Source organism: Mesitornis unicolor, unplaced genomic scaffold, assembly GCF_000695765.1.
Source record: "Mesitornis unicolor isolate BGI_N332 unplaced genomic scaffold, ASM69576v1 scaffold1183, whole genome shotgun sequence".
Taxonomy (NCBI): domain Eukaryota; kingdom Metazoa; phylum Chordata; class Aves; order Mesitornithiformes; family Mesitornithidae; genus Mesitornis; species Mesitornis unicolor.
The window spans coordinates 31,038-43,514 of record NW_010172342.1 but is presented as its reverse complement, the minus strand read 5'-3'; the positions used below and the strand labels follow the sequence as shown (position 1 = coordinate 43,514).

At 44.6% G+C, this 12,477-nt stretch overlaps 1 protein-coding gene across 1 annotated transcript in view; it reads right to left on the bottom strand.

The window, feature by feature from the left end:
• The window catches only part of SDK1 (sidekick cell adhesion molecule 1), a gene marked incomplete at its 5' end in the record, with an annotated part of 67,577 nt that overhangs the window by 24,118 nt on the left and 30,982 nt on the right, over window positions 1-12,477 (bottom strand). Inside the window, 3 exons of the mRNA XM_010180326.1 lie at window positions 323-460; window positions 1,436-1,622; window positions 3,049-3,164. Coding sequence (XP_010178628.1) covers window positions 323-460; window positions 1,436-1,622; window positions 3,049-3,164 — 441 coding nt within the window. The remainder of the gene's footprint in view (window positions 1-322; window positions 461-1,435; window positions 1,623-3,048; window positions 3,165-12,477) is intronic.

Sequence of the window (12,477 nt, the reverse complement as noted above, 5' to 3'; positions counted from 1 at the left end):
CGCGGGGAGACAATCAGGCACTCTCAGGCTGCGTTTCCCCTTCACCCGTACCAGGTAACAATGGCAATAAAATGACTTTTCAAATCACACAGAATAGAGTTTGCGCAACGAAATGAGAGGGGACAGACAAAAGCTATATTCCACTACATTATAGTTTGCTGAGCAGTTTTGGCAAAAGCAGAATTGTTTTACTTACCCTCTGCCACCTGGCTTCCCCTGGAAAACGGCAGAGAGCAAGTAGGAAATTGGGCAGAGATAAAAGATACCACGGTGCTTTTCTGTCATTTCCCCATGAATATGTATGATCAGAGGTCTTTCTTACCCTGGATGGGAGCCAAAGGCTCATAGACTACTCGATAACCCTGCAGGACTCCATTTGCTGCTGTCGGTTCGCCCCAAGACACATTGAGTGTAGTGCAAGTGATTTCGGAGAATGCCAAGAAGCTGGGAGCACTGGGTGCTGAAAGGATTACAAGTAGATTGAATTGCAGCAGGAGCAGTCAATCTGATATACATACATATTATAAAACATTGCTTTATTTGCCCAGCCTAAATCTAAAGGAAACAAGCTGAGAATGGGATTTGTCAATTGTATCCAAATATCCTCTAATCAATCAGAAACCCAGCCTAAGACAAGCAGCTGCAAAGCTGAATCTCAAAAGCAAGCAAGGAGATAGGACACAGGAGGGAAAGACCCTCACAGGGACACTAAGCTGTCCCTTTAGTCTTTATCTAGCTGCTGATTTTCAGAAAGGTAGCAGGATTTTAATGTTTGTTATCCCCTATCATCTTTGGTGGAAATGTGCTGCAGATGCTGAGAGTTCCTCAGAAAAGCAGCTTAAAACACAGGGCTGGAAGACAGAAGGATGTGAGGTGAGCACAGAGCCCAAGCACACACCTCCTCTTCATAGCCACCAACACAGACATTGCTTTCGCCCTGTGCTGGAGCGCTCCCACCACGATCATGTTGAACACAGAGACAGCTCAGTCTGACTGACGGCTTCAAATTAAAAAATACATTTTGTTTTGTTTTGTTTTTTTTTTTTTTAAAGGGAGGAATTATAAAAAGCACAACACTTTTCTCACAGAGCTGTCTGGGGAATTTCCTAGCACTGGAGACAAGTTTCTCCAAATTTTCACGTGGGAAAGCAGAGGCAGAAACAGATGCACAGACAGCTTCTCCCTGGACCAGCTTGTGAAGGAATTGGCCCTTCTGTCAGTCCATTTCTGTGTATGCTATATCGCTCCCTTTCCCTCGTGGTCTACCTACTCGATCTCTTTTTCCCCCCTCCAAGACCATTACAATCTACTGACCGACCCAAAAGTCCAATCTAAACACCAGTGCTCTCCTGGACCCATTTCTCTTTAACGGCTGCCCAGTTACATGCTGGTCATCACCAAATCTGTGCTTTGAGACACAACAAGGGTCCCGTACCCGCCTGGTGCGTCCTGCCCTGCGAGGGGCTGCTCCTGGGGCCATCCCCGGCTGCGTTGAAGGCAGAGATGCAGACCATGTACCGTGTGTGGCTGGTCAGGTTTTTGAGCCGGACGGTTGTCTCTGGGAGGAAAAGCACCTTCATTTTCTCCGTCTCATTTTGGACATCGCTCTCCCAGTAATAAATCTGTTGAGACAATAATGTTTTAGTATATCCTACACCTAGAAAATATCTGGGTACTGCAGCTGTAAAAGATCAGGAAGATGGCGCAGTCTTGCTCTGTACTGCTCTGCTCAATGTGATACTAACACTTTTCACCACGTGCCCAATCTTTTCTCTGCCTTTGGCAAATTCCCACAAGTCCAGTGACCGTACAGCTGAGTATATCACTCAAAAATAGAGCACAGGCTGAAGAATGTGGCCTAATGACAGCAGATATGAGCTGCCAGGGTTCAGTGACGAGAGGTCAGTTTTTAAATTCTCCCTGAAATCCTAGCTGCCTGTCAGCACTGGCATCCTGATATGATGCTCCATAATTCACCTTCACATACATGCAATGGTTTCACCATCTGTGTTCACAGGACAGCTAAGAAAATGCCTTCCTGAAGATGATAGTAAAGACTTTCCTTAAAGTACCTTGAGGTACTTTGCCCCATTCTTCCCTTACATAATTTTTATTGTGATGCCACAAAATTAGGCTTTGGAGAAGTCGTTTCCAAGAGGAAAAGTGGTGCCAGCCCTACTTATTGGACAGGCCTGGCAGCGAGAGCGTTACAACAGCCAAAGCAAGCCAGAAAGTTGAGAGCCTGAGCCAAGACAAGACTCCACCTTGGCTCTGCAAGCCAAGCTGTTAGAGCCATCTATATACATACAAAAGGAAAAGAACATGAATTGATATATAAGGATGCTTGCAATTGCCAAGAAGGGATGCCAGATTATTCACATTGGCTTGTCTTTTCTTCGCTTATGGACCTAAATTCATGGAGAGAGGCAGAGCCAGACACTGAACCCAAGCCAAGCTCCAGTGTTTGTAGACTTGCCCATTGCCACTCTCTGAGGGTCCATTCTCATGCTGGAGAAGCTAAACAACATGCCTCTGCAACGTGCTCATCTCCTGTGAACCAAATGCAATTAATACTATGATTTAATTTTGTTAAAGTGAAGGAAATTAAATAATTCTTCCGAAATCTGACTGGGCTCAGGCTCCTAGCTCAGAGAAAGTTCTGCCTTTCCTAATGGCTTGTAACATTTGATGGATAGAAAGCTCAGTTAATTTTCTTGAATACCTATCTTGCCCCTAGCTCTTGTGTGTCTGTTGCTTCTTGGAGCAGATATGTTGCCTGCATAAGTGGAGCTGCCTCCTTATCTGCATACCCTGTTTCCCTATGCTCTCCTTTTCCACAAATAGCAACATGCTTTTCATTTCCTCCCCCCGCCCCAATCTCATTCTCTTTCTTGTGATTTTTGGGACTTAGTCCATTTCTGTACTGCAGTCTGAATGCTGTTTTAATTTGCCTGATGCAATGAGGTCAACTGCAGTTTATAGAGCTATCTCACAAGTAATAGCAGCACCAAACAAGATAAATGAAACCAGTAAAAATGGGAGGATTGCCTTGTAGCCTTGGATGTTCCCATTTTGGCTGTCGGCAGGAGGAGGGTCCCAGGTGAGCTCCAGCTGGCTTGCAGAAAGGGAGTTGACTTGGATGTTCTGTGGGGCCTGCGCTGGTGCTGGAGAGAGAGGAAGACAGAAGAATTAACAGTGACAAACAGGACTGGTTCAGATCCAGGTTACAATTTTCCATTTGCAGATCGACCCAGGACTGGGTCAGCTACCAGAGCTGGCCCTGGAGAGATCTGTATCACAGGGAAGTCTCGGCAGCAGGTCCTTATAACAGCCTGTTTGCAAGGCTCTGAGACTGCCTAAACATATAAAGAAGTAAAAAATACACAGTAAAAAATATTACCTAAAATTACCTTAAAAACCAGTCAGATGCTAATCAGGTCAACTAGTATTTTATGTACTTTTGCTGTACGTATGACTTTCAGTTCGCTACTTGTTAGCCTTGCTCTGATTATACCTTCACATATAAATGCTGGATCTCTTTGGCTCCCGATGGCATTTCTTCTTCGCATTGTGCTGTGCTAGAAAACTAATCTGTGAGTGCACCTGGGTCACCGCATCCTTCCCTTTGTCCGGATCCAAGACGGTGCAGGTGGATTTTCTTCCCCAGCGGCTAGCGAGGGCGGTCTGGTTTCCAGCCCTGCTGTCTCTGCCTCCGGCAGGCCTGACCAAAGCAGCACATGTTCTGCTTACAGAAAAGGTGCCCGAGCGCGTCCTGTTCAAGCCCCAGAATTAGGGAGAGAAAGGCAGGGCAAAGGGTACGTGTCCCCTTTCTCTGTGTTCACGGTGCCGCAGCCTTCACCTTGCCCACCTGAGAAAGCTGCTTCTCCTCTCTCTGCCCCTTTATGGGCCATAAATAGAAGTGATAAAACATTCACCACTCGAGTTGGATGGCCCCGGTTATCTGTGCCTCTGGAGACTTCTTTCTTTAGAAAGAATGACCTTCATAAGTCACACTTTTCTACCAATACTCCCTCCCCCCCGAGTTATAAAATAAAATAGTAATTAACACCCACTCAGCCTGACACCAACTATTTATTTTGTTCTAACTGTGTGGTTTCCATATTATCACTGCCCACCCTGCCGTTAATGGAAATGTTAATAACCAGCGCCAGGTTGTTGTGACAGATGCTTGGGCTCATTATCAGAAATTCTTATTTACCGCTCCATTAAACGACAGAATCGCACAAAAAAACAATTCAATCAAAACTAACTGGAGGAATTTTAACAGCCACATTAATAATCCAAAACATAAATAAAGTTAATGTCTTTTGCATGTTTGCCATAGGCAACTCTATTGCAAAATTATTGCTGTACAATTAAAACGTGAAAGGCAAAATTGAAAATAGCCTTTATCCCCCTGGTTAGTTAAAACTATTTGTTTATTCTAGGTTTTTTGTTTCCTTTTTTGTCTGGATGTAGCGAATGCACGAGGTGACAATGACCATCAGTAAAATGCAGCTTGTTCACAGGGGTGTGCTCGTCTAATTGCGGCTCTGTCTTCTCCTCTTTGCTGGCTGCGTTCAGTGCAGTGAAGTGCTGTTGTGTCAAGGACCGAAAATCTCAACATTTTGAGACTTTCACACGCACTTCAGAGCGTGAGGCCAAACCGATCACACAGTACAAACCTGAAAATACATCTCAGAGATTTGCAGATGATGGCAGGCTCAGAGAAACAGGAATATGTACCATCACAGAAGAAATAAGACCACTTTAGCAATGTACTTTCTTTCTAGGAAGTGACACTACTGTCTGTCCTGAGCTGACAGCTTCAAAGTGCTCCCAATACCCAGGTCTGAAGCAGCACCTACATTAGCATTTTTCTTTGGAACCCATGTACCAGCCTGCAACAATTCCTGCTTCCAAGACGCGACCATTAGAAGAGCTGGAGTGCACAGCTTGCTGCCAAAAAAACACTGCTTCTGCTCAAACCCTTTTTGGAGCATGTCTAAGAAACAGCGGTTAAAAAGTGCCAGTGATCATTCTCCACTGACACTGCTGGAGCTGCACTTTTGCTGGTACGGCGGAGAAAAATTTGATGGCAGAAAGGAAAAAAGACAACGTGGAAAAAGACATTTCTCTTTGGTACCCCAGAGCCTTGACGAGATGCAAATTGTTTGGTTTTGTGCCCTGTGAGTCTGCCCCTCTGTTCAACTTTCAAAGGCTGATGTGTCCCTCCTCTTCCAAGCATACATTTCTTGTTGACAGGAAGGGACAGCAGAAAAGTGCTGCTGACGCGTGATGTGGCTCTGCACAGACAGCGCGTTACGTTCAGGGTGAAATGAAATACTTCAAAAAGAAGGAAACACACCCCTAAAGACTCTACCTGTTTGAAACCCCAAACCACTCGCTGAATGTATGGACAGCCTGTGCCAAGAAAACCAAGTGCATTTTAAAGGTGAATTCAAAAGCCTTTTACCTTCTAGGAATGCAGTTCAAGACTACTGAGCTCTGAATTTTTCCATGGCTGTTGAAACTACGAATACATAAAAAGCAAGGTTAAAGCTGCATACCTCACACTGCTTTAGGTGTCAGTGACACTATCAACTATAGCAGGAGTGACACAGACCCCTGAGGGTCCAAACTCAGCTCTTGGCAGGTGGAAAGCATTTCACTTTCCCTGAAAAAATAATAATAAAAAAGTATGTATTCATGAGGTCTAATTCTGTGCACAAAAGCATTTCACTTTCCCTGAAAAAATAATAAAAAAAAAGTATGTATTCATGAGGTCTAATCTGTGCACGTATCCTGCCTTGGAAACTCACACAGATATTTGTAAACATTTCTTTTCTTATCTGATTTCACTTCACCTTTGAGACTGTCTTCTGGAAAGTCTCAGCCAAAAAATAAGGAGAAAGGCTGAGCTGGTTGTACAGTAATTAGTAAAAAAACCACCATCATCTATGGACTGGGATGATGCTGGCAGGAGCACGTAAAGACAACAAATCTATCTGGAAATGCAGTAAGAGAGTCACAATGAACAAAATTACACATCTAAATCCACTTTTAAACATATCACTGCCCTCACTTTCCAGCCATACTGAACAGCCTCTGCCCACACTGGAGTCAACTTGAGCTTGCATATGCTTATCACCTTTCAAGAGAAGATGCTTAAAATCCCTTTCTGCCCACACTGGAGTCAACTTGAGCTTGCAAATGCTTATCACCTTTGAAGAGAAGATGCTTAAAATCCCCCGTGGGCTGCCCACCCTGAGCTCCATGTGTTGCAGAAGTTTCACCTTAGTTTTTCTCACTGCTTGGGATATTTGCTCTCCGGGCTGTGCGGCACCAAGAGCTTTTCATCAATATAAAACTGCTGTTCCTTTTCTTAGTGACAGTTGCCACGATGGGCTGCAGGTAGGCTACAAATCCTCGTGATTCATTGGGTAAACTTAATAACCGTTTTTACGAAGCATTTCTTGCTGCTCTTACATCTGCTCCATGTTCTGGGTAGCAAAGGATTTCTCCTCTACTGATTTTCTAATTGTTTCTATAACACCAGTATTATGTCAGGAAACGCACAGACAAGTTTGGGACAAGACTCCCTGACACTCATGCCATTTAAATAAACATGCAGGCAGAAAATGAGGAGGAAAATGCAGTGAAATAGACTGAAGATTTGCTGTGCATCAGCTTGATCCCGCAGCTCCAAACAATCCCAAGCAAATTTCAGTTTTGTAAAGACCTCTGATCCTTTTCTATCTAGCAAGCACTTTCCCCCAGTTCATCAAAGCGTGCTTTTGTGAACATGCCTGCCTTTTATTCCCTAGTAATCAATATATTTGCATTTTGGTGTTAGCACCTAGAGGCCAGAATCTCATTGCACAATGTGTTGCATAAACACCGAACAAAGATACAGCTCCAGGCCTAAAAAAGCCTCTAATCTGTGTGTCTCCACATTGTAATGGAGGGGTCCTGCTATCAGCTGTAATCTCACCTACATAGTGAGTAACAAGGAGAGAGAAGAGACAGCAATACTCGATGTAGCATGCGCTGACAATTAAAGCACCTCCGAAGCCTGCACACTGGTTGCTGGCACACGTGGCCATGGAAAGCGGAGCTGGAATGGATTTGGAGAGGGCTCAGCCAAGCCATCCCCTCACACCACACCGGGATCAGCTCCGCTGCTCAGATGTTTGTGCAATAATCTTGATCGCTGTCCTCTTTCCAGTTTCCCCCACCATCGCCACACAAACTCTGTCAGCATACCCCTGTTCTAATAACACCTAAAAAACCTCTCAGGTTGCTTTTAATTATTCTTTTAAATGTCTAGCCTACACCATCCTCGCCGTATTGAAGTTCTGTCCCTGCAGCAGCACGGAGAACAGATTGCTTCTTCTCCCATTGCAGCCGCTGCCCTCAAGTTATGGCGTAGATAAGCAACAGTTAAGTGGATTATAAAAGCCAAACACAACAAAACAAACAGAAGGTCATGAGATAAAACAGCCAGGCTGATCTGCAGAATGGGCAAAAGCGAAAAGCAAGGGGTTTTCTTGCAGTGTGGGCTTAGAGAAAGCACACAAGGATTGTACCTCCCAAGAAAGAACAAAACGGTGTCTCTGCAGGTGTTTGCAGTCGCTCCTTCCACGGAGGGAAAGCAGAGAAAAATGTTCAGCGTTTATTGCCCATTTTCCTGCAAAAGAGAGGTGGGAACGAGGAGCGCTCCCCCTGTGCAACAGCACCTCCGTGCCATCAGGAATGCTGTATGAGCGATGCTGATTAGTTCAATAACAATTAGTTAATTGTGCTTCAAAACCAGCTACTGCGAAGCTGCTTTCCGCTGTGACAAAGCGGCACAAGCTATATTTAGAATGGAAAAAGACGCTTCCCACCAATTTCTGGCTGTTTTAAGCTCAGCTACATTTCTGTGATGGAAGTATGTGCTTTTCCCAAGGACTGCACTTTGTGGGGTTGCTCAGATGTATTTCAGATGCAATAAGACAGGCAGACCCATATACAAAGGATGTGGGTCTTAACCCCTCCAACGTGACTCCATTTGCTATCCTTGGACCCGAGTGCTCCTACGCTTTTATTCAGACACGACAATTTGGCACCAAAACCTAGTGCTCTGCCAGTTATTAACTCTGCCAGGTTTGTGTCACCGTGCCACTTGAAATGAGTCTCAGGAAAGGTGCAATCTGGTCTCCCCCATCTTTGAGAAGCCCAACTTGCTACTGGGTAGGGAAGGAGGTTAAAGCAGCTGGAAAAGCCAGGTTTTAGTACGAAATAACCCCTTTTCAGGGATGTTGATATATGTGTTGATTTCCATGGTTGCATTAAATCAGTGTGAGAGAAATGGCAACATTTCCTAGTATACGAGAAACCAAACAAAGTCAATACAAGAAGAATCTGAACACCATCTTTCTTATGCTCATATGCATTAAATCAGTGTGAGAGAAATGGCAACATCTCCTAGTGTACGAGAGACCAAACGAAGTCAATACAAGAAGAATTTGAACACCATCTTTCTTATGCTCATACGAACACTGATGAAGAGGGAGCACGAAGCAAAAATAGAAAGATAACCAGACAAACCTAGCTTGGTGGAGAAGAAGGGGTGGAGAGAAAGAAAATAGCTGTCAGGATGGGGACTTTGGGAGTCTAGCATGCCCACAATTGCTTTACTCTGTGCCATAATATCTGGGTAGGCAAACACTTGGCCCTCTCCCTGTATACAACACTCGGTACGATAGCTGTGTTTTGGCACATCAAATTTATAAGGGTATTAAAGTCCTGAAAAAAGCATCAATAAAAGCAGCTGTAAATGATACCCAAATGCAACATCCCCAGCTTCTTTGCTTAGCACTGGGAACCTTCCCAACATTGACTAGGCACGTCTTCAGCATCTGCAGAGATACGAGGGAGGTGGGGGTGGAGGGAGGAAAGAAGGAGAGATGACATTCACTGCACATATTGGAAAAACATTGCAATGAAACAAGGACTAGAAATGCGTTATCCTTTCCACAGACCCAGACTCCAGGAGGTTACGTGCCAGTGCCATTTTTTTGAACCGAGGAGGCAATCATGTTCTGAGGAAACCTCCACGGATATGACTTATTCATGAAGAACCTTCATAAACTGGCAAGTGACTGAAGCAGAAGTAATTCTCATCCTGTCCCTCACCACCCCTTCCAGTGGTGGTAAAAACACTGTTGCTGTGATTACTAATCTTTCATTACGGGGTTCAGATTTCCCAACGAGCCATGTGCGACCCAAGATTTTCATGGGATAGACACGATCTGAGCGATGCAGGAAAAGTTACCGCAATGGCATTGCAATGCCTACAACTGAGGCAAATCTCATGGAGCAGTACTGTGTAATAGTTATAGCTGGCAAACAAAAACTACACACTTTTTTTTTGCTGAAGCTCACAGTTCTACTTAGCTAACACAAACCTAAAATAGGCTATCACATTGCATACCGAGATTATCCATCAAGGGACTGAGAACGCCCGGCCCAAAAGTAAAGCCCTTACAGAACTGTCAGGCTGCCTCTGGAAAGGGCATACAGGTGGTTAAAACAGGGAGAGGGAAAATAGCAAAATGAGCTTTTTCTTCTATTTCCTTTGTGTCAACAAGGATATGATCACACGCAGGCTGGCAGCCCATCAGTCAGAAGAGACGAATCCATGAGCAGGAGCAGCGAGAGTCTGACAAGCATTAGGTATGCGCAAACAAACACACAGGCATCAACCTACAAGCAAAAATCCCCCCTCACATCAATGCAAATGAGGGTTAGCTCGGCTAAAGCTGGCAGAGCTAACCCGGTGTGAAAGTTGGGTAACAGAGCAGTGTCAGCTCCGATGAGGGCAGGATTCAGTCCCCAGGAGGTACTGAAGGTTGTTCAAGGGTGCGAAGGGTGGTGAAGGACTGCTGAGTGATGGATACGGCGGCCCGATCCTCCCTCATGAGCATCAAGAGTCGTGGGAGCAGTACCAGGTTGGAAAGCACCACTCTCAACTCTTAAAAAAAAGCCTACCCATTAGAGGCAAAATTACCCACTATTTCCCCAGGCTCTCCAGTTCCCAAGACGACTCCTCCTCCATTTACAGTCATGTTCCACTCATTATAATTTGTTAATCCCACACGCTAAGATCGTAATACCACGAGCTCATGGCAGCTGACAAAAGCACCCACTTAATGTTCACTACCAGTAACAGCAGCCCCTACTAAAGCCTAATAACCAACAACTCCTTATGTGCCACTAAAGTCAAGAGAGCGTATCAAATAATTAGGGTGAATCTCCACTGGGTTTGCCATATACCAAATGTTAAAAGCCGTATCGAAAGAAGTCAAACTGAGCAGGTAAGATCTGCCACTGAGATAACCTTTCGCCGTGGCTTTTGATGCAGGTTTGGGCAGCTGACCCCCATGAGGGATTAATTCAGAATGTACAGATCGTAATGGCCAGGAAACCCCAGGGAGGACTGTGCTCTTGTGCTCCTGGGGAAAGAGAGATTAAATTTACATTTTCTCAACTTTGAGTGAGAGTTTTCTCTCTCTCTGTTTATTTTGCAGCCATAGCATCCCTAAATTCATCACCGTAATCCTATACCCTCATATAATCTCACTGTCCAGACTGCTGCAGCCAAAATGGTTTAGAATAGTGCTAATTCATAGTTTCATAAGAAAAAATGGCAACTTTTTTGTTTTCAGTCCACAACAGGAAACCTGAAATGCCTCCAGTTCCATGATTGACAATGGGTACAGCAAACAGATGTCAAAAAAAGAAAACCGACTGTGTTTCTCTACAGCTGGCTTCACAGCAAAGCTATACAGAGGAGGCAAAGCCACAGGAGTTGAGACCCATATGAAAATACTTACAACATTTTGCTCACATATCCCAGGACGACTGAAAGCAAGCAGAGCAGGACTGCACAATTAGAGGAAACAGAAATTTGTTTGCAAATAGAACCCTTTAGTCAAAAATAACTCAAACTCCAGCCTGTGGCTGCTTGAATCTGAGTTATCAACCAGGGGCTTCCCCACTTCTTTACCAGTGCAATTTATGGTCCGTTTTACTTTACTACTGATTGCTCGTGTTTTTGAAGGGAAGGTTAATTCCTTTGCTTTTAATGGAGTGGCTCTGCTGTTAGTTCAGCAAGGCTTTGCACACACGATCAGGCTTCTCGTCCCTCTGTGCAGGGATGTCCCTGCCCTGGGTTCTTCACAGGCCATATCACACTGCAGCAGAGCAGCTCATTTGTCCCTCCACTCCCACTGCTGCTTGCACCAACTGCAGAACAAAGCCAGAGTCCTGATGATGGATTGGAGTGCGCAGAGTCTGTCTGTCTTGGGCTGCAGTCAGCGTGGAAAAATCGACCTCAAGTGGTTGGGTTTGCGAGATGGAAGTTCATCATCCGAGCACGTCGTCGCGTAGCAATTGCAGCCCAACGCCACCCACACCAGAAATAGCAGTGGCAGAGATAAGCAAGCTCAGTTGATCAAAATCTGATTATATTTTTGCTTGGACAGAAACATCTTTTCTATATTGAGATATGATAAAAAGAGGCAATTAAACCAGAGCTAACCAGGAGCTGCCTCACTGTATAAAGCATTGTGCACTACCAAAGGCTGCTTATGACCAATATTAACAACTTAATGAGCTGTTAATGAGGCGCGCATTCAGCTTTTACTTGCAGCATGAAAACACTGCAAATCATTTTAGGGAGCCTCTGCATTGCCAATGGAGAATTAAAGATGTCAAATAAGCCCATCAAATCTATGTCTCAATCTGGACACTGCTTTCCAGTGCATTCTCTTAAAATTCCTTTTCCTGGATGGCAGAATAACTTGCTTTGACAGCAGTATGACTCTCACTTAGTCTTTGCTTCCTTCTGCCTTGACATTAGATTTCAGTCTCTGGAGAGCTGCAGGGATGTCTTTTTGACATGTTGACATTAAGGACACTTCTTCCACAGACTCACACTGGCGCGGTTACTTTCTGTCTTACCATTATAAGAGCAGCCACTGAGCTAAGCTACCAAATTTGCAAGTTTAATTATGAAACCTTTGTGCTCATCGGTAAACAGATTAAGAACATAAAACTACCCTTACAAAAAAATAGCCATCTTGAGTAGGAAAGGGAGCCAAGGTTTATACAGAAAATTCATATCCACAGTTCCCCAGCAGTGCAGCGATACCAGTAACACACAAGCAATGACTAATGCTCTAATGTAGGTACACTTGAGTTTGTTATTTTTTACTACCCTGTCACAGCCCTGCAGGATTCGATAATGCAGCCGAGTGCCATCTACACTGCTGTTACCACCAGTGGGGCTGCATTGATGGGAACAACAAATCCAAATTGGACTGGCGGCAGACAAGCCCCAAGTAGAAACCATGTATAGAGCGAGTCTGGAGGAGTGTAAAATCCACCAGGAAACACCAATGGGATGTACCCAGTGGCTGATCCTACTCT